Raw genomic sequence first — 25,963 nt, 5'->3', positions numbered from 1 at the left:
GGATCCAGCCCTCACCAGCATGAGCGCTCAGCCGGCAGGACCTGAACCGTGGCAGCTGGATGCTGGGCTCAGGGCCACCCCCCTGCGCCCCGGCTGACCCCCCGGTTCCCCTCTTACCTCGGGGCTCCTCTGCTTGCTTGGCGAGTTTGCGCAGCGCGGCGGCGAAGCTGGACGAAGGCGCAGACTGGACGGACAAAGTGCTGTTGGCGGCGGGGCTGCCGTTGGGCACCAGCGAGCCATTGAGAGGGGAAGGGGTGAGGGGGCTGACGGTGGCTGTGGTCCGGGTCGCTGTCGAGAGCATTCCTAGTGAAGGCGACTTTGGCTCATGGCTCATGCCTGCAACAAGGATAAGAACAAGCCCGGGTCAGCGGAGCAGAGGTCACCAACAAACCAGGGCTGGGGCAAGATGCTGCCACGGAGCAACCCATCTGCCACCAGCAGCGACACAGCCCCTTTCCAGCAACAGGAGCAAGAAGCGCCGTGCAAAAATCTCCCCCATGTTACACACAAGGGAATGGGGGGCAAAGAGAATGGCACACAGCTGCCAGACCCCAAGCGGAGGCTCCCAGCTTGCCCTCTGGTGCCCTACCCCAAGGTGCCAGCCGCTGGGCTTTGCTGGGAGGTGGCTCCTGAGTTTTGGTAGAGATCCCAGTGTGAACGGGCCCGGCTCCCCGGGGGGGGTTGTCCTGGTGCTCAGAAGCTCTGGCAGGGGAACAAACACCTTCAGTCATTTACGGGAGACAAGAAGCCACGAATTTCCATCCCCAGGGGACGGGCTTATCCCAGGCCCTGCCCACGCTGCTTTGCTGCTTGTATGCACACACACCCCCCCCCCCCTCGGTTGGTGCTGGGGCACACTCACAAGCTGTACTCTCCCCACCTTCCCCCCTGATTTGACCCAGGAGGCAAGTGGCACCCCTCTTCCAGAGCTGCCCCAAAGACCAAACCATCCCCAGCCCCACGCGCCTCATTCAGACCCCGCCTGCATCACGAGCTGCAAACTTCCCCGGAGCCATGCAGGAAGGGAAGGGAAAGGGGGGGGAAGGAGAAAAGCCAAGAGCAGGGCAGCCCACGCCCCGCGGCAGAGTCAGCTCCGGCGTGCATTTGCAGCCCAACGCCACGACGAGCCCTTGGACTTTCAGCCTTTAATGCAGGGAAGGAGGGGGAAAGATCCCGCGCCGCCTCTTCCACCCCGCGGCCTCAGCTCTCCGGGGCGAGAAGGGAGGCGCTGAGACCGTCTCGGGGGGCAAACCCCGTCCCCCAAGAGACCCCCAGCCCCGGCGAGAGTCGAGTGCTTACAGAGAGCAGGACGACGGGCGGCATCCGCGGGACGGGGGTGCCGATAAAAGCGAGCGGGAGCGAGGGCTCAGGGAAGCCCCATTCTTCCCCGCCAGCGCCCGGGAGCTTATCTAACAAAGCAACAGCACACAGGCACTGTTGCCCGCAGAAAACAAGCTGACACTCTCGGCCTAACAGCTGCTGCTCAGTCACATGGCCCCAGCTGATCGGTAATAGCCAGGGCTGCTTTTAGATAACAGTGGTGTTTTGTCAGCGCACTGAGCGCGTCTCAGGCGGCACTGATCCGGGCGCTCGACCCTTCGCCGGGCTCTGGCAGGGCTGCCCCCGGCTGAGCCCCGGTGCTGCTCCGGCCGGGGGTCTGACACCCAAAAGCTGTGCCTACCGAGCCCCGCAGCCCCCTTGCCGCCCGGGAAAGCTTTGAGCCTCAGGGACGAGGGGAAAAATGGCCTGAGCGGAGCAGAGGCCGTCTTGCCCCGGCGGGGTGGGCGTACGCCCTCCGTCACGTTGGCACTGGATGCTCCGGGGCTCGGAGCCTTTGCAACCGCGCTGCTGATGTCAGTTCACTGCAAATAGCATTTCCAATGAGCAGCTTCATTAACACCAAGCTAAAATTAGCGCTTCCCCTCCGCGGGTGGGCACGGGGCAGGAGGCACTGCCAGGCCCCCACATGAGAGCAGGGGCACACGGGGAGAGGACAGGGCAGGTGGGTATGAAGCCAAAGCGGGGTGCGGGACAACTCGTCTGACCAAGCTTCCTCCTCAAGGGAGCAAGGAAAACCAGACCGGGGCACTGGCGACGCGTAGGGGGTGCACGCGTGACGCGGGTGAACGTGCACCCCCGAGATTGGCCGTGCACCCCTGGAAGTGCCAGCTGTGAAACTGGAAGTGCATTTCTGGTTTCACCGCTGGCTCGGCAATTGGCTGCTGGGGGCCCCCTCTACCCCCATCGGTGGCCTGATGCCCCCAGATTCAGGAGGCACCGGTTGCCCACGGGCCAGGCCCAGGCGCCTTCAAACCCCGCTGTCCTCTCCCACTACACGGGCACAAGCCCTTGCTAAACACCCCTCATCTCCAGCCCTCACAAAGTACTTTGTCCAGTTCCCCCGGCCTTTTCTCCCCAAACAGCCCCGTGTTTCCAGGTAAAACCCAGAAGGCTGGAAGCTAAGGTCCTGTCTGTGTCTGTCACAACACCGCCAGGCCTCAGACACAGCGGTTGTGTCAAATCTGAGAGCTGCTTGGCTCAGCTTGCACGCCGAGGGCACGCGACTGGCCCATGGAGGAGTGTGTGCATGGCCGGGTGTAGCGCCGACGCTTTCACACAGACTTCCTTTCGCCAGCGCGTTCGCTGATCGTTGGAGCGCTGGACGGGGCAAGGCCGCGGAGCCGCTGGCTCTGCACCCAAACCAGACCCCATCAAGCTGGACACGGCATGAATTTCGAACATGGGGGGGAAGGAAAAGCCTAGCAGAACTAAAGCCCTCCCCAAAACCGCAGCTTTCTGCAAGTGCCTCCATATCTACGGAAGCAGGCTGCTGCCTAGGAAAGCTCTCTGAACCAGTTAGCCTCTAAGGTACCAGCCCACCGTGCCTTTGCTCATAAGAAACCCACTGCAACGGGACAGGACATCCCTTCCGCCTCTCGCAGGTCTCTAGGGACCCCCTGCTGCCCTGAGCAATGGGGTGTCAGCTGGGGGAGACCCGGGACCAAGGCAGCTGCCCTGCCCCGCGGCCCTTCGTACGTGCGTGGGGTGGGGAGATGCTCTGGAAGGCACGAAACGGCACAGCAGCCATCACAGCATCTCCGAGGAGGAGGATCGCCGCGCCGCAAGAGGACAGGGCCGAGCCGGCTGTGGCATGGAGAAGGCAGGGGAGCATCGGGGTGCCAGAGCACCACTCAGCATTGATTAATCTCTGGCCCCCGTGGCCCCAGGGGACCGGGAGCAAGCTGCGGCGCTCTGTCCCTTCTCCTCTGCCCCCCGCTCGCCTCTGCCCTCATTATACAGGCATTTATTAACTTCAGCGCTTTCAGCCATTGACTGGAGCCTTGTCGACATGATCAGCTCATGTAAATTCATTATACTAACAGCTGGGAATAAAATCTTCGGCGCGCGGGGCCGTGATGGATGAGGGCTGTGGGGGTGGCCTCTGCGGCGGGGGTCCCCTGCCTGGGACTGTACACGCCGGAGCCGGGGGGAGCCGAGATGGCTGTGGGAAGGGGGTATGGGCATGACGGCACGCAAGAGAGGTGTCCTGTCTGCCTGGCTCCAGCTGGCTGGGTCTCGACATACCCCGTAGGGTGCATGGGTACAGGAGCCCAAGCAGGCCCTGCAAGTGCAGGTCACGGGGCACAGGCAGCTGCACCGTGCAGGGCAGGTCCTTCCCGCTCCCAAGTCACTTGGTGGACTGCCAGGGAAATCTCCTCTGACCTGGGCTCCCTGCACCCCTGCCCGCCCAGCAGCACAGCCCGTCTGCCTGAGCTGGGAAGCCAGCCTCCTCTAGTCTATTAAATATGGTATCTGTGTCCCACCCCACCCCCATGGCCAATAAATGGTTCAAGAAGCATTACTAATCAGCACTTTGCCTGCCTCCTGCGGATTCCATAATTACTCCTTCCTTTCATCCCTGGCTCTTCTCAGACACCAGACCTCAGGCCTGCTACCTCGGTGCTCTGTAATTACAAGCTAATAGCTTAGATGAATTTTCTGCTGGGTCCCCGATCAAGCACCAATCCCGCCCCTTCCCCCTTGACAACCCCCCTTGGGGTAATTACACCCTGGTCGGCACGGCGCAGCAGGCTCCCACATTCAGTCACAGGCGCGCCTCTGCGGCTGAATTTCCTAATCACCCCTCTCGGTAATTTTTCATTACGGGAGGAAGAAATGTTTGTGAACAAATAAAGGACGCCCCAGAGCCGGGCAGGCGAGCCGGGCCTGCTCCCCCACCCCCACGCTCCTTCCCCAGGGGATGGGGCAGAAGACTAGTAGGGCCTAGCCAGGCTGCCTGTCCATGCACACTCACTCGCACTCACACACGCACACCACCCCTCTCTGGGAAATGGGTTAGGATATTAGCAGTCCCTAGCCACAATGCCTGTGTACACATGTACACACACATACATATATACCCCTCTCTATGACAAATGGGTTAGAGTATTAGCAGCCCCCACCCATGCTACTTTGCTGCTTGTATACACACACCCCTTCAAATACATCACACACACACACACACACACACACACACACACACTACTTCTTCCTGGGAAATGAGTTAGCATATGAGCAATCCTAGCCATGCTGCTTTGCTGCTTGTATGCACGCACACACCTTCACAGATACGCATGTAAACACTTCTTCCTGGGAAATGTTTTAGCATATTAGCAGACCCAAGCCATGCTGCTTGTACACACACACGCTCCCTTTCTGGGAAACGGGTCGGCATATTAGCAGTCCCTAGCCACGCTGGTTGAACGCACGCGCGCACACACATACACTCCTCTCTGGGAAATGGGTTAACACATTAGCAGTCCCTAGCCACGCTGCTTGCACGCATGCGCACGCACATGCACACACACATGCACATACACACACACGCCACATGATGCTCAGCTGATCTCTGTGGCCTGAAACGCCTCATAATAAATTCATTCTTCCGGTGCCTGTCGGCATGGTCTGAGCTGGCGGGGATCGGCCCCACGTGCTGGCTGGGGGGTTGCCCTGGAGGGGCAGGCTCAGGGCTTCGAGTGCATGTGTGTTCCTCCTGCAAAAGCCCTTGGGGCTGGCAGTGGGGAGAGTGGGGAGGAGGCAAGACTGAGAAACCCAGGGGGTGTAGAAGGGAGCTTTGGGCCCGACCGCAGGAAGGCGCGGGTCCCTCCCTCCGCCGCTCAGGGAGCTCTGCTCTTAGCCCTCCGACAACACACGAACAGGGAGCACTGCAGGCACGCAGCCCCCGCAGGGCACTGGGACCAGGCTGCAGTCAGCCCCAAGAAGTCGCTGTCTGTGCACTAAGGCCTGCGGCTGCAGAGCAGTCCCTGCCACGCAGCATGGACCTGCCCCGAGCCAGCTCGCACGTGCCTGTGCCCATGCGTGCCAGGGAGCATGCCTGGGTCTGCGTTCGTGTGCACGGGTCCAGGTGCGTGTGCAGATGGGTCTGGGGTTGCATGTGCATACGAACGTGTGGAGCTGTGTGCACAAGTCCTGGCCACGTACATGGCAGTGAACGCCCTACACGGGCGCATGATGCCTACCTGACTTGGCTGAGTCCCTAACCGGGATCTGAGGTTAACCCCAGCCCTGGGGTCTCTGACTGCCTGGGGTTTCATCCTGCACCGGGCTGGACAGGTGGCCCATCTCTGGACCAGATGAATGGCTCATTGCAGCCACTCAGCCCTCTGCACAAGGCAAACAGGCAGAGCCAGGGTGCCTTACCAAGGGCAACACAGGACTTCACGTGTTACATGGCAGGTCTGCGCCAGGCCATTTCCCTGCATTGATCTAAAAGAGCCAGTGAGGAGAGGAGCAGCCCACCCAGAATCGATAGGAGACAGATGTGGGGGGGAGATCAATACCTCCTACTACCACCCGCGGGCGAGCCCAGCCGCCCCTTGTGCGAGCTCCCTATATGGGGCCAGGCCGACCTTTATGGGCTGGACTGGTCCCACATAAAGGCCACCAGTCCCCAAACCTCCACCAGACTCAGGAGAGCAGATAATGCCGAATCATTTATGTAGGAAAAAGTTTGCCTCGGCTTTCCTTTCACTAACGGTGCTTCTGTTGCCCCCATGCTCCAGGCCCAAGGTGCGGCCCCAGCCACCGGCTGCTAAAAGCAGCATGAAATATTCAGGAGACAATTTGGTGTTAAGAAATCAGGGCCTTAGCTGACAAAGCGCCTGGGCTGCAGTTCCCCGGGGGGGCCGGGAGAGCGCTGGCTGGAGCGCAGCTGCTCGTCTCCCTCCCGCCCCATCCATTAACTCATCCAGAGATCAGAGGGTGATAAGGCGCAGAGAGCAGGGCCAAGCCCTCCTGCGTGACCTGAGCTGGAGGGTGGAGAAGGAGCCCGGCCTTCCTCCCTGCGGGAAGTGGGGAGCTTGGCTCTGGAGTGGCCCCTGCTCCTCATCACACACACACACACAACCTCCCTCGCCCGGACCGGGACATCGGCTAGCACCAGGCTCTACACGGGCCCTGGCAGCGTGGCTCCCCACCTGCCAGGGTTTAGCCCACGTCCGCAGCAAACCTCGCGATGCGATGGTGCTCGAAACCCGTTCTGCTGCTGGCTCCCAGCTGCCCATGGCTGGGGCTGTTTTTAATGCCCGCACCGAGATGCTGAGCCGCTGCACCGCAGCGATGCCCTCCTGTCCTGCACTGCACTGCTACGTTCCCCCCCAGAGCTGGCTGCCTTCGCAGCGGCGGGGAAGGAGCTGACTGTTCCTGGGTGAAATGCAAATCTGGGTACGTCAGAGCGGCCTGATCCTGACAGCCCTGCAGCTTCAGGACTCCAGCCCGGCTGGAGAGCTCTTGCTGGCAGCAGCTCCCAGAGACAAATGCTCCTTTGATAGAGGGGAGCTGGTAAGCAAAGCAGGCCGGGCCGTAGTGCCAGGAGGGTCCCCGGGGAGCGCAGTCAGTCCAGACGCAGGCCTGACTTTGCATTTCCCCCCCTAAGGATCCCAGAGAGCACCGCGAAGAGTCAGGATCACTTTGCAGCGGGGGAAACTGAGGCAAGGAGCGGCACAGTGACTCTGTGCCAAGGTTGCGCTCGGGGCAACACCCACTGCCTCTCTCACGCTGCCCAGCTCTCTGCATCTCCTGCACTTGCAGTGTCCTCCCTGCGTGCTGGGAGAGGCATCCTGAAGCCCTTTGAGTGGTGGACCGCAGACCTGTGGCTTAGTTTTCACTGTGCCCATCAGCCTGGCATCAGCACCAGTTCTCACCCTCTGTGTAGCCTCAAAGGAGTCCCGGCCGGACAAGACCCCAGCACTGGCTGCAGGGTGGCAGACACCAGCTCCGCCTGCCCTTGCCCACGGCAAGCCGCGCAGCCGGCCCCCTCCCTGCCCGACGCCGCAAAGCAAACAGCGCCCGGCGTCCCCGCCCAGGCCAAACAGCCCTCCCTGCCTTTGTTCAAGGGCTGGCGAAACAACAGGATCCCGTGGCACCCGGTAACCGAGCGTGGAAAGCGGCCAAGGCCTCTGCTACCACCACGCCCCGACCCGCTCCTCTCCGAGCCCGCGGGGAATCCCGCCTGGCAGGGGCAGAGGACAGGTGCTGACCCACCCGCACGTCCCATCCGGAGGGGTCAACACGAGCGCTCGGGACTGGCAGAGCTGTCCCAGGGTGCAGGGAAGGGGACAGCAAACGGCGCGTGCGCACACCCACGTCTCCCCCTGCTTGCTCGTGGCCCCTGGAAACTGCCGCCCTGCAGCCAAGCCTTCACGCGGGGGATAAGACCCGGGAAAGCAACGGCTGCGGCATTCCCAGCCTGCCCCTGGCGCTCCTAGCTTCACAGGCTGCGGGCCACAGCTCGCTGGGTGGAGACGGGCACCGTCCCCCTGCTCACCTTTGGCAGCAGCCTGGCCTCCCAGCTCCGGCCCATGCTCCTGCCTGGGTCTGGCTCGGCAGGTCCAGGCAGAGGGGAGGTGGAGCTCCTGTGCAAGGACACCTGCTGCCGTGGGCACACCCATGCCGGATGGTTTCACCGCCCCCGCCCACACCAGCGCCCGCAGCTGCTTCCCCTGCAGCGCCCAGGAGCAGGGCAGGTCCTGACGCCCTGATGGCTCAGAGCCGCTTCACCCTGGCCAGGATCCAGGCGAGGAGGAGGAACGAGGAGGGAGGCAACAAGACGGAGCAGAGCCGAGCCGAAAGGCGGGAGGGGGCTGGTCGCAGAGCATCTCCTCCAGCTCATGTGCCCGCCTCCCCATCAAGCACCTGGTTTCTGGTGCTGTGCGGTGCTAGAGAGATCCCTTCCCGATCCCCAGGGACCTCAGCTGCTGCCTCGAAGCCTGAGGGTGGATCTCCTGGTCCAAGCACTTGCAGCTCTTGCCGCTCCTCGCTCCCAGCCCCGTCCAGCTCAGGGTAACCCTGCCGCAGCCAGGACGGGCGAGCGGGTCCAGCCCGGTGCCCGCCGAAACCGGGATGGCATCACTCGGGCAGGCGCCTGCCTCCTACCCTGATGCAAGGCCGGGAGCTGGGAACTTGCCATGCTCGCTCCATCTGTTGCTGATGACGCTGGCGGGTTTTTTGGCACGGGCAGCCTCCTCCGGCAGCGAGAGCAGAACCAGTCTGTCTGCCTGGCGGGGCTGGAGACAAACAAACATGCCAGCAAGAGCCGCGGGGTGGCAGAGAGCCGGGAGCGGGGGCAAAGGCTGGGACGGCGAAGGCAGGGGACGGTCATGGCGACGTGCGTATCTGGCAGGGAGGGATGCCTAGGGGCTGGGGAGAAACACCAGACCGGGCTGCATAGGACCCAGTGCCCTGCGGGGAACGATGCCTCTGGGTGCCAGGCCGTCTGCATGGGGGCCAGGCCTCAGTGGTTCTGTGCGATGCTCCTCCCCAGCAATGGGCGCACCGAGGGAGGATGAGGGTGGTGCAGGAGACTCACTCCAGAGCTCGGAGGGCCGGAAAGACGAGCGGCACGTCCCCCAGCAGCCGCCAGGAGGCAGCAGCCTGCCGGCTCTACGCAGCCGTGGGTGGCTAGGCAGGCGTGAGGCCACCGTCTGCTCTGAGACCCACCGCGCCATGCCCCCGCCACGTCCAACCCCTCTGGAGATCGCTCCCGAGCAGCACCCCATCCCCGGCACCCGTGCAAGACGTCTAGTCACGCACGGGCTCTGGTGCCTCTGTGCAAGGCACGCGTGGGCATGCTGGTGGGTGGCACGCGCGCCCCTGAGCGCCAAAGCCAGCGGGTACAACGACCCTGCCTGATCCTGCCCCTTCTCCCCGGTGCCTCTCGGCACCCACGCCACAGCTAACGGCCTCACGAATTAACATTCTCCGGGCCGAGCTCGTTTGTCTGGAGCGTGTTGGCACGGCCCCTCGATACATCACGGAGCAGCTCCCCGCCAGGCTGGGGGGAGTGGAGCTGTCACCGCTAATGGCCCCGTCTCTCCCTCCACACCTGACCATTAGCTACATTACTCACGCAGCTGTTTGCTTTCAGCATCATTACGCCTCCCTCCTCCTCCTCGCCGGGCAAAAGAGACCCGAAGGGGATGGGGAGGGGGAAGAGGGGAACCCCTCCGGAGGGGATGCGGTGCTCCCTGGCACCACGCTCCCTGGGGTGGGGGGTGGAAAAGCCCCACTCGCTGCACCCCGTGATATATGGAGCGGCAGGGGCTGCCTCTGAAGGATACAGCAATTACGGGGAGGCTGCAGCAGGTGTGCGCGGCGCCTGCCCAAGATTTATAGGCTCTTGCCAGGAGCAGCAAGGTAAGTGGAAGGAGTGGGGGTAGGGTCATAAATCAGGTGGGGCGGGGAAGGGGGGCCTGTCCGCACCGACGGAGGGACCCCGATCCCTCGCCGAGACCCAGCTGCCACTAACCCCCCCACCTCTTCCCCAGAGGTGACTGCTGGGAAATGTAGCACTCCTGGGTTTAGCACCTTCATTTAAACTCCCCTTCTCTCGGTAATGCACAGGCACCTTGAAAGGCCTATAATGAGAGTGAAGTACCCTTCAGAGCGGATTGCCGTTGAACTCAACCCGCGCCAGCCGCCTGCTTAAAAGCAGCTATTTTGAGCTTATGGGAGCAGAAGCGGTGGAACTAATAATTTATTACCAAATACGATCAGGCAATATCTCCAGCGCCTGGCAAATGGAGCAGAAAAAAAACCCCGGAGCGGGGAGGAGCCGTCGGAAGGAGAGGCAGGGAGAGGAGGGACAGCGCCAGGCTGCGTCTCCAGGCACAGACCTGCTCTGGTGGAATTAACCCGGGTTAAGCGACCCGTTGCACCCTCCTGGGGGGCCCCGTGATGTCCTGACCCAGTGCAAAGCCTGCTCCTGAGATGCACCGAAAGGAACAGCATCCCCGGGGCTTTCCCATCCCCCTGGCTGCCCCATCGTGGTGGTGAGCTGCAGACAGGGCCCCAGCAAAGGACAAGCCACTGCCATAGCTCATGTGGGCCAAGCCCACAGGCCCAGAGAGAGGAGGAAGAGTGGGGGCGGAGGGACAAACAAGGCGATCGAGGGGGAGCCTCTAAACCTTGCCATCGTGCAGGAAACCCCTCCGGCAGACCCCAGGGCCGTGACCGGGCTCTCCTGGGGCACCCTCCACCCTGGGTGTGAGGGTACCCACTGCCACCTGCCCCCCATTGGCAAAAGCAAAGGGAACTTCGCAGGCCGATGAGAAGCTGGCAGGCAAAACGGCTGGAGGGCAGGCTGGGAAAGGGTTACGGCCTGCCCCCATCCCCTGTCCCCTTTGGCTTTTGTCGGGTGGCTTTGCCTCTTAACCCCCGGCAGCAGTGACACTTCCTCTCCTTTCATTGCCCAGGGCCCTCAAGCTGGAGCCAGCATCCAGCTGCACTCCCTTACAATCAGGGGACGGCTGCTTTGCATAGATTTCCAATGCTAATTGCCTCGCATTGTGCAGAGCTGCTGCACTGGTGAATGGGCCAGCCTCAGCCCGGCAGAAAGCATGTGCGAACAGGAGTGCCGGAGGGGCCCGGTGCGTGCGTGCACGGGCAGGCGTGCTGGGAAAGATCAAACCCGGCCTTTCCCTCCTGAGCAATGAGCTCCCCAGCCCCTAAGTTGGCCCCAGGAGGAGTAGCCCCATCCCAGGTCACGCCAGAAAGGATCAATCCTAGACTGCTCTACGCCCAGGAGTATGATCAGACGCTCTCCCCGCGCTGGGTGCTTTCTGCTCCGCTTGCCAGGAGCTGGAGCCTCTGCACAACAAGGGATGTCCACCCTGGGGACCAGGCAGGGGCGGTGGCGGGGCTTCCCCCGTCGGACCTGCTTCCAAGTGCCAGTGCGAGCAATGCACCTAAATCCCTTGTAACCTCCCCACCCAACCCCCTGCAACTTGGCCTCTCACGTGGCCCCAATCCTGAGACACTAAGAGCTGCACCCAGCTCCTTACCTGCAAGGGCCTACAAGCAAACCTGCAGGGTTTCCCAGCTGGCAGCTGCTTCTGGTCCTGCTAATAAGCCAAGAAACTGAGGGTCTCCCCACAGCCCCGCGGCCCAGTCCCCGGGTTGGCGGAGACGCCTCCCGGCTCTGCCCCGTCGGAGAGGCCCAAGCCGCACGCACCTGTCGAGTCAGGAAATCCCTCCTCCGGGTGAGCTCCGGATGACAGAGCCCACCGGGGACAGGAAGCCAGGTGCCCTCCAGCCTCCCACGCACCCGCCTGGCACGGCGAGAGCGACGCAGACAGCCAGACGAGGCCTGATCCCAGCCCGCGCGGGGTTAACCGCCACGGCACGTGACGCCAGGTGTCTTCCATCGGCCTCGGTGCTAATTTCCTACCCAAACACAGGAGGAGGTGAGGGGCGAGGACCAGGGGGGTGGCCACGTTCCCCTCCACTTAAAGAGGATCCGTGCTGAGCCTCCCACCCTCATTAAAACAGCTCTGCCGCGCCTACCAGGTGCTTCGTTAATTAATTGATTGATTGATTGATCGGTGCCTGCACCCTGGCCGTGTTCTTCCTGCTGCAGACGGGCAGGGGACCGCGCGGATTGTAACGAGGCACGACACAAGAGTCCCCCCCGCCGCGGTGCAGCGACTGGGACTCGGCCCCACGCTTTGCAGGACAGCGGGGCTGTTACAGGGCTGGAGTCAGGGCGGGAGCAATGTGGTCCTGGAGAGCAGCTGAAATTTTGGGCCAAGAAGTGGGGGATCAGAGCAGGAGAGGACTTTCCGAGACTAGGGAGGCATGGGATTCTCCAAGGGGGTTCAGGGCTAACACAGGTCTGAGCACGAATCGCCCATCCCCGCCAGATGGCACGTCCCGAGGCAGCCCTCGTGCCGCCCCGCCGTGCCCAGCTCCCCGGCCCATGGGAGGAAGAGGAAGGCAGAGCAGAGCAACGCCGAGCAGAGAGCAGCAGCTGGCTCTACCGCTACTGCTCTTCCCCAGGCAGGCGCGGGGCCGCGGAGTGGAACGAGCCTGCGCCACGGGTTGCCAGCCCGCCTGGCAGCTCCCGGGGCTGGATGTCCCTTGCTGATTTACAGACCCGGCCGCTGCTCCGGGGAGTTACGACCCTCCTGTGCCCGCCGATCCTGCACACCTGTCAGCAGAGCTCTGCGGCGGGGCTGGGCGAGCGACACCTGCCTCGGCAGCGAACCTGGACTCCAGGCTGGAGGCGCAGATGTGCGCGCCGCAGTGCCAGCACGCTGCCGGGAGATGCCGCGCGCAGGGACCCGGGGAGCCCTGGCTGCGCGCCACCGGGGTAGGGAAGCGCCAGGACGTTTCCAGTGCGCGGTGGCAAGCGCCCTATTAGCCCGTTCGGTTTTCATAGGCCCCTCCATCGATCACGCTGCCACGGATCATTGATCTGGCAAATGACAACAAGCAGGCTAATAAGAGCTCATTTCGAGAGCGTGGACCCCCGAGAGCGCTGCCTGGCACCGGTGCCATGGTGGAGGCGGGGGGCACTCATGCTGCGGGCTTCCTGGACACGGTGTGTGTTGGGGGGGGCAGCAGACATTAGACTAGCAGGCAGCTCGGGACCCCCCACTTTTCGGGTCTATTCAAACCATGCGAAAGGCAGAGTCGAATCGGCACTGGCCAGAAAGGACTCCCTGGGACCAGGTCTGTCCCTGGGCTCCTGTGTGGGGGACAAGCTATGAGCAGAGAGGTGCCATGCCCTTTGCATCCGAAGCAGTCACCGAGATCCCTAGGGTCCGAAATCTCTGAGCTGGGCCCTTCCAACCCCTGGGCTTTCTCCAAAATGCCCAGCTGGGCCCACCAGGACGATGGGCAGGACCAGATCATGCTGGGGGGACCTGAGCAACAATGCTCCATCCGCTGCCAACCGTCTGCCTCCTCCCAACACCAGCCAGCGCCAGGGATGGCCTGGCCTGTCGCCGGCACGCGTCCAGACTTTGTTTGCACAGACAGAGCGGCCCCCAAATCACAGAGGCCCTGGGAGGGGGTCGATGCCACCACCCGCTCCCCCCATCCCGCAAAGCAGCGCGGAGCAACTCCCCTGCTCCCGGCCCCAAGCCGGCGGGGAGAGATGCCCCAATGGCGAGGCCACGCCGCGGCCTCCTGCTAACGGGATTCGCGCCTGGCCGCGTGCTTCCAGGAGGTGCTACGCCGAGGCTCGCAGCCCAGAACGACGACGCTAGCGGCGTCGGGGCTGCCCCCCGCCCGCTTTGTGCGGAAGAAGTCAGCGTTCCCATTCGGATGCATTAGGCAAGCCCCGTAATGAATGGCTAATGGGCTTGTTAAGAGACTGGGGATGCAAACCGTGCAAGGCCTAGAGCGACTGGGCTGGGATCCAGGCTCCGTGCCCCCCCCGCTCCGCCTTTACCCCACTTCGCCATCCCGAGCCGTGCCCCCCCTCCCAGCGGAGCAGCCAGGGAGCCTCCCGCTCCGCCATCAGAAGCGCATTGTTCTAGGCAAAAAAGAAGAAACTTGCCCAGCAGATGGCAGGTATAACAAAGCAGCTTGCTGTGGCCAAGCCAATTATTTATCTAATTATGATTTACCACTTAACCACATGATCTTTCTGCAGAGTTGTGGGCAATTAAAACCAGGGTGATTATGTGGATTATGCAAATAGGCTGGAGCAGAGCGAATAAAATTGGAGATTAGACATTCACACAGGCTGGAGCTGGCACAGGGCAGGGCTGGGTTGGGGGGGCAGAGCGATGGAAGGGGGAGGGAAGGGGCCCCAGCCACGAAACACCCCCACCCCAATGCGCCTGGCTCCAGTGCCATCCCAGGGGTCACCCCTGAGCCTGCCTTGAGGGTCTGGGGTTGCATCTGGAGCACCCAAAGGAGCTGGGGAGGGGGCACGAAGCCCGCAAAAGCTTCCAGCAAGGCCCAGCCCCAGGTGCAAGTGCAGGAAACGCATTCATCAAAGCAGCTGGCAGAAGCCTGTGACTTCCACCCTCTCCGGTCAAGGCTTTTATGGGAGGGTTACAGGACTTGCCCTTGGGCTAGCAGTGCCACGGGGCGGGCCACGTTGCCCCAGGGCATGGGGAATCACTGGGCAGCCCCGTCATGCTAACTACCCCGACAGAGGTGGCGGCAGGATGCCAGGGTGCAGCCCATCACCTAGGGGACAGGTTGTCCCTGTGTCCCTGCTCCATGGCACCAAGCACCACTGGAGCAGGCGGCCTGGATCTGCCCTGCCAAGGAGAGTTGTGGGGGCGCTAAGCAGAAGCCATGCCCCCGGTACAGCGATGGCATGAGGGAATCCCCCCAACCCCATATTTGGAGAGAAACAGGGTGATTTCCCAGCACCCCAGGTCCTTGCTGCCCACCCTCCCTGCAGCACCAAGACCACTGCACAGAGCAAGCACTGCACTGGGCTCCTGCCCCAAGCCCATCCAGAGAGTCGGGTCTGCAGAAAACGCACGGGTCTTTGGCCCTCTGGGGTCAGAGGGTTTCAAGACCCCTGTAGGATGCTATAGTTGCAGGCTCCTGCCCCAGGAAACCCTGCCCCCAGCCACCAAACACCCCCACCTCAATGCACCTGGCTCTGGTGCCATCCCTCTCCTCTGCCCCGAGCGCAAAGGGGGTGGGAGAGGGGTCTGCGGGTCCAGCGCCCGCATGCTAAGAGAGGCAGGATGAGATGGCACCAATAAAAACCAGATGCCACAACACGGCAGGGGCTGTGCGCATCTAGACCCCGAAGGGGACCGCGTGGCAGCCTGGGAGGGGAGGGGAGGTAGCTGAGTGATGGCAGCTGATTCAGGGCAGCCGCGGGTCAGGAGGCAGCTCACCGAGCCTCCCTGGGAATACGCGGGGATATTAGCCCTTTGTTGGAGACAGTATAACAAAGAGCTTATGCGGCGAGGGCGGTGTGTATTAATAACACAGCCTGGCAGATTACTTTGCCTGCCTGAGTTGATATGAGATTTATGCATCGCATGAACTCAGGAAATACAGGAGTATTAATGATAATACTTCTTGTCCTAGCAAAGGTCGCCGGCAATCTCTATCAATCCAGCTGCACTGCGAAGGTCCCTGCGTTTGCGGGCGGAGGGAAGGAACTGCCTTTTAATCGCCTCATTTGGTGAGGCGGCCGAGGGTGTATGTCATGCAAATTACCGATTCAGCATTAATTGCCCAGATGTGGGGGCCATTCCACCCCCCCAGAGTGCCGTAAAGCCAGCTCCCATGCTGGCGATTAGCCGGGGAAGAGGGTAAGCTGCGGCCACGGCGAAGGTGGGGCCTGGCCTGCTAGGAGGGGGGAGAGCTGCATGTGCTGCTTTCACGGAGCGCCTACGCGTGCACCCGTGTGCCTGCACCCGCTCGGGCATATGAGCCAATGCATGTGTGTGCAAGGCTCTCTGCACGGTATAAGGTACCGGTGTGCCCTTGTGCGTGCTAGTGCCCGGGCCCAGCAGTACCGCCCCCCCCCCCGACGTGCCGGGCCCCACATGCCCGCGCAGGCTCGCTCCATTCGGCTGCAATGCTTTTTATGAACATGCAGATGGTGTGGCATGGGCCAGCGGGAAGGTTTTACCTTGGGATAAGAAATTAACACTGGCAAATAGCAAATTTACTGCATGTATTTTCATTTTCCTAATACCAGCACCATCTGCTAGCAATCGGTGCCCCACATCACAGGCGGCTTCTTTCCCTCTCCTTTTTTATATACACACACGCGCGCGCGCATATGCGCGCACACACGCAGAGCAAGACGCTGGCAAGGCCTTGGCAAGATTTATTTAGGATGCGGGATCCAGCTGCCTTGCTGCTGTGCTTGGAGGTGTGAGCCTTTGGCAGAGGACCAGGCACGGGCACTCAGAGCTGGAGGGACTTGGCAGTACGGACCCAAACGGAGTCCAGATCCCACTTCAAAAGAGACCCCGGGCCGCATGGAGCTGGAGGCAGGGAACAATCAATGGTCCTGGCCCCTCTTTTCCCGGGCCCCTTTCCTCCTGCAAATCTAGCTCACTTTGCACCCCCGCAGCATCACTTCTGTTCAGATCCCACTTCTACAAGCACCCCTGACAAACCCAGCCGAGCAGGTAGCTCCCAAATGAATGGTGCCATCACTAAACGGTGCTACAGTCAGCCAGGCCAGCTCCCACGGATGTCCCAAGCTGCTCACCATGCGCAGTCCGGGGCCAGGTTTGCCTCTGCCGGGGCCAGGTAAATCAGCACGGCTCCACCGAGCCATTGGGGCTGCACTGATTTGCATCAGCTAAGAATCCGGCCTTCTCCAACACGTTGCAGCAGAAAGGCGAGCCGCAGACGGAGGTTTCCATCTGCTGGCCCTGCCGGTGAGGAGCTAGGCATCGGCACGTGCCAAGCCGCCGGCGTGCCAAAGCTGCGGCCCGGGCCTTCGTTCTGCTAGGGGGAGAGGGAGACCGAGGGCACGCGGCTTGGGATCTGCTTTTGCTGCTCCGCAAAGATCGACGCAGCGCCTTTGCAGAGCTAAGTGCGCGGGCGGGCGTCACCCAGGGAGCTGCTATCAAGAGCGCGGCCACCTCTCCTGGCAGCTGCGTCTCTTGGCTGCCGGGGGCAGCTCGCACGAGCTCTCTTCTGGAGAAAGCAGCAATACGGAGGGGAACGGCTTGCCAAGGCACTCTTGCCGTTACCCAGATTCCCCCCCACCCCTGCCCGCACACGACGGGGGTATATTAGAAAGCCCGAGAGATGCCGGAGCACCGGGAGCCGCGGCAGCTGCAGACAGGCAGGGCCGTGCTCTCTGCAACCCTCGAGACCCGATCACGGGGAAGGCTCTGGCACGGCGGCCCTCGGCCACCGCGGCATCCGCTCCGAGCAAGCTGGCAGCGGGGGCTGGCGGGCGGCGGGGCCAGCGCATTTGTTATCGGCGCCGGCCGCGCCAGCTCCCTCTGACAACAGCAGGTGGAGGCCGCGCAGGTTGGAGCCGCTGCCGGCGCGGCGCTTTGCATCGTGATTTTCCGCCATTTAAAAAATGTCAAGATGACTTTTCCTCCCATCAGGAGAAGAGCAAAAGCCCTAAACAGCCTGGAGAATTAGATCAGGGCCGGCACAGCTCTCTGCCGGCGAGCCGCCTCGATCCTCCGGCACGGCTGGATTCTGGGGGACGTGCCCCTCGCCGGGGGGTGAAACCAGGCGGGACACAGAAACCCTGCAGCATCAGAGATGGGCTGGGGAGCCCCTTGGAGAGCCCTGCAGGGCAGGCGGATGGGCTCTGCGGCCGGCAAGCCCTTCGGGCACGCAATCCTTGGGTGCTGCTTGGCATACTGGCAAAAGAGCAAAAGCGTTAGCTAGTTTTGGTCGTGCCCATCCTGAAACCCAGCTCCCTTGCCGGAGGAAAGGGCGGGCAAGGAGCCGCCAGCATCCGCGCGAGGGCACCGCTTTGACACTTCGGGGTTGCGTCTCTGCGTGCAATATGAAGGAGGAATAAAAAGCTGACGAGCAGGAAGGGTTGTGGGGCGCGGGAAAGGGAGGCTGGGCTGGGGTGGGAAGGGAAGCGAGTGGCAAAGAGAGAAGAGCCGCGGGCGGACGTCTCGCTGCTGCGCCGCAGCCCCTTTCAAAGCAGCCTCCTAAATCTCCCGGCCCTCGCGTGGAGGCAGGTAACGCATCCATTATTGATGGATCAGTAGCTGGCGACTGTAAATTACGGAAACAAACACGGAATAATTAGGGCATTAGAGGGAGCATGGAGGCAGCACAGGGGCTGCGGCGCTTGGCGCTGGCTTTCATCTTTGCAGGTGCTCCCCCCCGGTGGCAGCCAGCATCGCAGCCTGCTTACCATATGCACCGCGCCGCCAGCCAGTTCTCGGCTGGGCGGCCTAGTGGGAAAGGCCCCTTGCGCCCAAGCGAAGGCGAGGGGGAAGGAAATGGCAGCTCTCTGGCACGGCGAGCCGCACGGCTCTTCCAGCAGAGATAAAGCAACGGGGCTTGGGCGGTGCACGAGGCCAGGCAGCAGGGCCTCCAGCTGGCGAGGCCAGGCCCAGCCATTCGGATCACGCTTGCCCAAAGATTTTGTGACGAGCGAGGCGTCCGGCTGCCGTGCCGCGACCAGGGCCAAATGCAAGATGCAGCAAAATCCGTGGGGGATGCACGCTGGCTCGGGACATAAAAGCCATTTTCTCAAGCTCCAGAGCCCGGATGAGAGGCGGGCAATGGTGGCAAAGGCCTCCCCGGCGTTCATTGGTCAGGGCGAGCAAGCCCCAAGGTGGGAGCCAGGGCACGTTGGCGGGATTTGGGCAACCTCAGAGGAAAATCGTTGCTGTGCTCACCGTTGGTGGTTTCTGGTGTTAAGTAACAGAGATGGAGGGGGGAGGAGATAGGGGCTCAGCCGCATTGCCCAACGGAGAGGCCCACAGGGCCGTGTCCACACTGGGGACTTTGCAGAGCCACTTGCTGCCCGTGGCAGAAGCATGGAGACCTCCCCAGGACCACGCAGAGACAGAGGGGACACCCCGCAGCGCTGCTGGGAGAGCGCCGAGGGGACCCACACAGACAGGACGATGCTGCTGGAAGGGGCCGACTGCACAGGCACGGGGCCACAGGACTGCAAATGCATGGGGCACTGCAAATGCACGGTGCTGCCACCCATTGCAATCGAGGCCGGGGACCTGGGGCTGCTCCAGCTTGGCTCCACCTTGCCACCTGCACCCTGTGAGGCTATAATGAAGCTCCCAGCGCTGCATGTGCCCCTTGCCACCCCATGCACACCCATCCCGGCTCACGGGAGCCGCTCCCCACGGGACTGAGATACTCCACAGAAGGGGAAGCCATTAACCGCCCCCCTCTCATCCAGCCCTTAATCTGTGCGGGAGGTGGGGTGTCCCCATACGTCCCACCCCTTCAACACCAGGCATTAACGAGATTAATTATAGTGGGCCAGCGATCCTTGCCAAAACCACGGGCGCGCGCGTGTGTAATTTCCTACCCTTCGCCTACAGTAATCCGCAGCCTTTGGAGCAAATTATTCAAATTTGCTTATATTTAATCTGCCTGCTGGAATTAATTGAATTCTTACGCTCAGCAAATGTCACTCTCCGCGCCGCCTCTGACCGGTCCGAGGGCCGGCAGGACACAGCGGCCGACCGTAGCAGGCGGCGTTTAGCACTCTCTGACCCTTGCTGCCTTCACACCCACCAGGTCCCGGCCTAGGAGCCAGTGGGAATGTCTCTCCTGGCTGCTAAGCAGTCCCAGCTGGGGATCAGATGTCCCTGCCGGAGCCACAAGCTCTTTCTGGTGTCAGGCTTGGCAGCGAAGAAGTGCATGGCTTGGTGCTCCTGCCCTGGAGCCAAACGCGCCCCGGTCCTGGAGGCATCAGCCTGGGGTAGCTCCTGGAGACCTGGGCATTTTGGAGAGGATGCTGGAGGGCACCCAGCTGTCCTTTCAAGCCGCTCCGGGCATGTCACGGACCCCGTGGTGCCTGCTGGGAGGGGCAGGCCGCCTACAGCAGCTCTCATCCCTGTCCTGCTAGGTTCAGCTTTGGGTCCAGGGAAGAGCCTGGAGGATGGTACCACTCTCTAGCTGGAGGATGCTGCCCCTGAGAAGGTATTGCAAGGAGAAAGCGTGTTTTCATCTCCTTTGGTGTGGTGCCTAGGCCCTGTCCTGCACCCCCAGACATCCCTCGGGCTCCAGCCTGACCCCAGGATGCACAGGCTGCACCGGGGAGGAGAGAGGCCAGAGCCATCCTGTCCGCTGGGAGAAGGGAGGCACCGGGCAGGCGATGCCCTCTGACCGTGCCGCGGCGCTCCCGGCAGCGGGAACGGCTCCAGCCCTCCCTGCCGCCTGGCTCCGCCGCGGAGCCTGCTATTAAGCAAACAGAACCTGCGCGAAGGCGACCTGCTGGCTCGGCGCTGGAAGATGAAAGGCTTCCCCCTCCCTCCCACTTCGGGAAACTGCCAAAGTGTCTAATTTGCCTGCCTGGAAGGAAGAGGGAAAAGAGCCTCCGTTGTGCTGGGTAATAAGGGCTGCCGGGGAGGCGGGAGCAGCCGGCACGCCGTGTTCCCAGCGAGGGCAGGCGCGGTCCTGCGCTCAGGTGTTGTTTACCCACTTTGAATTTCAGAGGAGTGGGGGGGGCAGGCAATCTGCCGGGGGGGGCAGCGGTCTGCCAGGAGGGGCCGTGCCAAGCTGCCACTCCAGAAGCGGGAGCGCCAGGGTGAGGGGCTGGCACCAGGGCGGCCGCGCTCGGGTCCAGCGGTGCTCTCTGCCCGCAAGCGGGGGTGAGCCGTGCAAAGGCGCCCTTGCAGCTCCTCCCATCTGTGCTGATTTGGGCCTCGGGGAAGAGGAACTTGCCCCCCAAAAGGCAGGGCCCTGGCACAGCTTGGGAAGCCACCGGGACGGTTCAAAGGAGCATCGGGGAGACAGGCTCCGCTTGCAAGGGCAGGAGACCTGCTGCCAACACAGGTCGAGCATCCTCCTGCCTCCCCCTGCTCCAGCCTGGCCCTAAGGCCCCTTCCGGCTGAAGCAACGAGGAGAAAAGAAAAAAAAAAGTTTCTGACAAAACTGTGCTTCGTTCTCACCCCCCCCCCTCCCTGCAGCACCAGGGAGACCCCCACCCCACGCAGCCGACTGACAAACTTGACTCCATCTTGCCTTCCCCTACGACTCGCCTGGGATTATCATAAATTAAGACATAATTACTCCATGGAAATTTACAGCACAAAGATCTGGGCGCTAACAAGTGTGTTTCACAGCGATGGGAGAGATACAAAGAGCTATTGTCTGGCAGGCGCAGAAACCTGCTCTCCACCGCTCTGCTTGGGGAGCTGCCGGCAGGGTACCCGGGGCGTGCCCTCTGCCGCCTGGGCCTGCAGCGCGCGGGGCTTTGCCTCTATCGCAGCCCCTGGCGTCCCCGCTGCAGGGCAAACCCCGAAAGCCGGCAGACCTTGCTGGCCTGAGCTGGGGATATATAGCCCTGCCTGCACTGGGGGGGGTCGCTCTGGCCAGGCCCGCAGCTCCTGGCACAGCCCCAGGTCTTTACTTTTAACATGCACCAAATTCACCTGGACCTGGGCAGCCCTGGCACGGAAATCCTGGGCTTGCAGCAATCGCTGACACAAGCCCCAGCCCAGAGCAGCCTGCTCGGGTCCAGTGGCATATGCTGCCGGCATTAGCGGTGTCGCCGCGCCGCATTAAGGTGCAGAAATTTGATTAGAAGGTTATATATCCCCACGCTCAGGCCGGGACCGTAAAACCCGGGCGGGAAGTACAGCCAGCAGCTGTTCTCCGCTCGGGTGTCAAGCAAACATTACCAGAGGCCGTCCTCCTGGCTGGCAGGGCCAGGGCGTGAATGCCGATCCCTCGGGCCTCTCCCCACCAGCAGCGCCCAGCTAGGACGGACGAGGAGCAGTGGTGAAGGAGCTAACGAGGGCTGCGTGAAGGCTGAGCAAGAAGGGCCGGGAAGAGGAGGAAGGTGGCCATCCAACCACGCAATCCTCCCCGCCATGCCCCATCCATCTGCCGCGGCAATGAGCCACGGGCCACTGCGCTGCTTGGGTTTGCTCCGACACCGAGCGCTGTATGGGCCCTGGGCCCTTCTCCTCACCCCCCCGAGGCGTCCGGGGGCAGGGGGGTGGGTGCAGCACATGCTGGAGCTTCGCGGGGTGTTTTTCAAGGCAGATGAGAGGGAAAAACAGGGTGCCACGAGGAAGGAGATCCAACCTTCCCTGCTGCAGACCCCTGAGCCCGGGCTACCAGGCCACGTGAAGCCACAGCCACAACAGAAAGGGCCGGTGGGCTCTGGTAGCCAACGCAGGCTCCCCAGCCCGTGCAGAGGGAAACCAGCCAAGCCCTTCAGGGAAACAGGCCAAGCTCGGAGACCCCGCTGCCTCGAACCCGGACCCCCGGGCGGCCCCGTGCAGAGACAGTGACCCAGCGACAATCGTCTCATCTCTCTCGCTCTCGCTCGCTCTCCTTCTTCTTCTTCTTTTTTTTTTTTTAAAGCCGCTCAAGAAACAGTTTTCCTAACAAAGGCTCCGAGGTGGCAGGATGTCTCCTTTATTCGCTCTACAAGCGAGACAGGCACGTTCGCTCCCAGCGCTTTCATCTTGTCAGGCAGGATGTGTGAGCGTTCAACCACTCTGGACTTTTTAGTCAGGGGAGCGCTGTGCTTGACACTCGCCAATGGGATCTGATTGACTGGCTTTTAATCTCCAGCTTTTATCTCCCTTCCAAGGGGGAAGTGCCATGTTCCAGTGAAGTGGGTGCTTAGCGGGAGAAAGCGCTGAGTGGTGGCCGCCGGCAGAGCCACTTGGCTGGGAAGAAGGGAGCGGGTGGCAGGCCGCTCGCTCTTCCCCTGGGGCATTTCCACATGCCCGGCGAGGGGGCAGAGACGGCCCAGCCACCTCCATCGCTGTGCCCTGTCTACACTAGGGCAGTCGCAACATCTCGGCCCCTCATCTAGCAGGGTTGGCCTCAAGTACGAAACAGAGGATAAGCCCTCCTCCCTTGGAAGTGCTGGCTGCCTCGTGTCCCCAGCAGCGAGTCCCAGCCCTGCCAAGAGTGCCAGCTCCAGGCGGGAACCATCCCCGGGGTGCACGGAGAAGGGGAGCAGCGCCTGGACTCTGCAGCTCCTAACCCCAGCTGCAAGACGACTCCATGCTGACCCCTGGGTGCAAACGCCTGGGGCTTTGCACCCAGTAGCACGGCCACATCCCCCAGGGGAGCGAGGCTCCTACAATTGCTTGAATCTCCTTAAACCCACAGGGTGAACCAGGCAATTCCTCCCCTTCCCCAAACTAGTCATTAGGTGGTTCAAAGGCCACGCTCTGTTTTATGCAAAGACCCAGCAGATGCACAAGGGGTTAAATAAGATGTCGGGGGGGGGGGGGTGCCCCCTCCAAATCCCTGCCACGTTAATCCCAGCCGAGGCACCGGTGCTGACTGTCACCCGCGTACAGCTGTCACATGCATTAAAAAAAAATAATAATAATCAATGTAGAAAACAACAAAACAGAGCGAAAATTCAGGCGGCTAAAACAAATACAGCAATAAAAAGACGGGACTCCTAGAAAAGCTATCCGTGCAATTAAGCAGTTTTCTGCTGTATGGTGATAATCACCTAATTATACTATTAATGACAGTTCAACCTGCTCGGAAATAAAAGGACATTCTTCCATAACAGGATGCCAGCTGTTTGTTACAGATGTCAAACATCTTTAAAACATTATTATTAAAGAAAGGGATGGGGGGGAGGAATACACCCTATAAAACTGACGCGTGGCCTTCTTTTCTTCCCTCACCGTGTCAAAAATAACACGCTGCAGAAGGGAGGGTGGGGGGGGAAGCCGTCTAAAAAAAGCCCAACCTGCAATTAAAACCCCGGCAGGGGAACAGAGAGGGGTAAGAACGGCCGCCGATTTTGATTTTACCAGCGTCTTTAATTCTTTCCAATTAAATAATTCATTGAGGAAGAGGGATGTTTATCCAGGATAAGAGATCTCCCCGTGAGTCAGACCGAACGCCCCATGTAAACAGAAACTGTAAAATACATTGTCATCCTGAGCAGCTCGCTGAAGCCAAATTTAGAGAGCTGCGGACTATTTGTGGCAGCCCCGGCCTGCCGTTCACGCTTGCCCCGAGCACGCAGACATATGCTGGGTTTGCTATTCCCTGCCAGTATTTCTCGGGAGCATGTGCGCCTTTGACATTTGGTAGCACGAAGGTGTAATAAATATCAAACTTTGTCTTCTGACAATAGGCAGCCGCATTTAATTAACTAGAGTGTTAAAAAAAAAAAGAGAGAGAGAGAGAGATAGAAAAAGGGGGAGAGGATGGGAGAAAAGGAGGGGAAACAAAGCAGATTAACCCTTTGTGAAGCACAGACCAGGGTAGAAAGGGCATGGCAGGGAGGGAAGAGCAAGGCCTGGGGGCTGGTGACCGGAGGGGACTTGCTCCCCAATATCGGTCTCCCCGGATGGGGGTGATTCGGCCGGTCTACAGCTGGGACAAGCCACCTGGGTGCGACTGACTGGACGTGCCTCTCTCATTAGCTCCAGAGCAGCTTTCTTTGCATTTCTGGCCCATGCTGCAGACGGCATCCCACCGGCTCTGCCACCTGCACGTGCTGTCAGAGACAGGCAGCCGGTGCCAGCCTAGTGCCAAGGAGAATCGGGCGCCAGCAGGTGCTCCAGCCTGGAGCCAGGCGCCGCTCCGACCCCGGCTGCAAGGAGTGGGGGGAAGATGCGGGGAAGACCCCGGCCGCTCGCTTTTTACGGTAACATCTGCTGCGTGCTAATCTGCTTGTCGGCACTTTGTCCGTCCTCTCCTAGGCCCCTTTGCCCTCGTGACGGAGCACAAGGGAGGGTGGGATACGAGTAGGGGCATCATGTGCTGGCAGGAAGGCAGGGACCGGTGCCCCTCTGCACCGTGTCAGCGCCAGGCAGGCCGCGTGCTCTCCGTGCCGTGCGGCGATGCGAGGTGACAGATTAGGGTCCCCTGCCAAAGCCAGCGGGGAGCACTCGCTTTCCAAGCAGCTGAGCGCGACAAACCGGCTTGCCAGGCTACCGGCCGGGACCTGGGCCCAGTCATTTTAGCTCCTGGAAAGCAACCTGCCCGCAGCCAACAGGAGAGATCACAGCCATCCCCAGCCACGCAGCAGCACACCCGGGGAAGGGGAGATGCCCCGGAGAGGCTAAATCCCCGGGCACACTCAATCCTTCTGACCTGCAAATGCAGTTCCACCCCAGAAGTGGCTGCATCTTAGCAGCAGGTACAAAGGTCCCCGTACCTGCAGCCTGGGGTCCATCGATTGTACCAAAATGTGCAATATGACTAGCGTCACCAATGACCGCACGAGCCCACCGGTCTCCGCTGTCCTGTGCAGCCACAGACCAGGCTGTCTTTAAAACCACTGGGAAGTAAACCTTCACGTAGGAACAGAAAAACTAACCCGGAAAGTTTTCCCCGGCACTGACTTCATTCATCTTTCCCAGCCCGCTCTTGTACAGAGCCCTGAGGGCCAGGCCTCCCGCAGGGAAGGGAGACCGGGAGAAGGGACAGTGGGAAGGAGAAGCCAGGCATCCAGATCACTTCGCTTAATGGGAGCCAGAGATTCCCTGCCTGGCCATGAGGAAACCCAGCTCTCGCTGTGCCTCAGTCTTCCCATCTATAAAATGGCCCCGGCATAAGCCAGAAGCGAGGGGGTCTTTCTCAGTGCAGAGTATTGCGATGGATGCCATCCCCTGCTCTGTTGGGGAGATTTCCCAGATACTCGTCCCCTTCCAGGCCCAGCGAGACAGGTCCTCGGGCCCAGAGCCTGAGGGAGGGGAGAGCCCACAACCAAGGACACTTGGTGCAGCAATTCAGCTGCAGCATCCACCACACTGCACAGGGATCTCGGCCTCCCTCCCTCAGCTCGGCGAGGTCCAGACCTCATGCCAGCCCTGCATGGATGACCACCCCCCGCCCCGGCCAGCTGAAAGGCCCTGGCTAATTGCCGGCTCTCGACGCCTGCCAGAGCCGCGCGGCACGAAGGAGCCCCGAGGTGACGCCAATCCCTGGCCTGCCGCCGGATGGATTTCGGGGGTCACCGGCATCCTTGCCCCCGCTTCCCACCGGGCCCAACCCCCGCCCCCGTGTGCCGTGGCAGCAATTAGCCCGCGGC

At 61.6% G+C, this 25,963-nt stretch overlaps 1 protein-coding gene across 2 annotated transcripts in view; it reads right to left on the bottom strand.

The window, feature by feature from the left end:
• Positions 1–25,963, bottom strand: part of GSE1 (Gse1 coiled-coil protein) — a 188,332-nt gene that overhangs the window by 34,490 nt on the left and 127,879 nt on the right. For both annotated transcript variants that reach the window (XM_090061840.1, XM_090061841.1), the window contains exon 3: positions 118–336. In XM_090061840.1, coding sequence (XP_089917966.1) covers positions 118–336 — 219 coding nt within the window. The remainder of the gene's footprint in view (positions 1–117; positions 337–25,963) is intronic.

This window comes from Crocodylus siamensis, chromosome 9 (genome assembly GCF_052110815.1).
Source record: "Crocodylus siamensis isolate JL-2025a chromosome 9, ASM5211081v1, whole genome shotgun sequence".
In the NCBI taxonomy this organism is placed as follows: domain Eukaryota; kingdom Metazoa; phylum Chordata; order Crocodylia; family Crocodylidae; genus Crocodylus; species Crocodylus siamensis.
The sequence above is the reverse complement of the archived record's forward strand: the minus strand, read 5'-3'. Positions and strand labels throughout refer to the sequence as shown.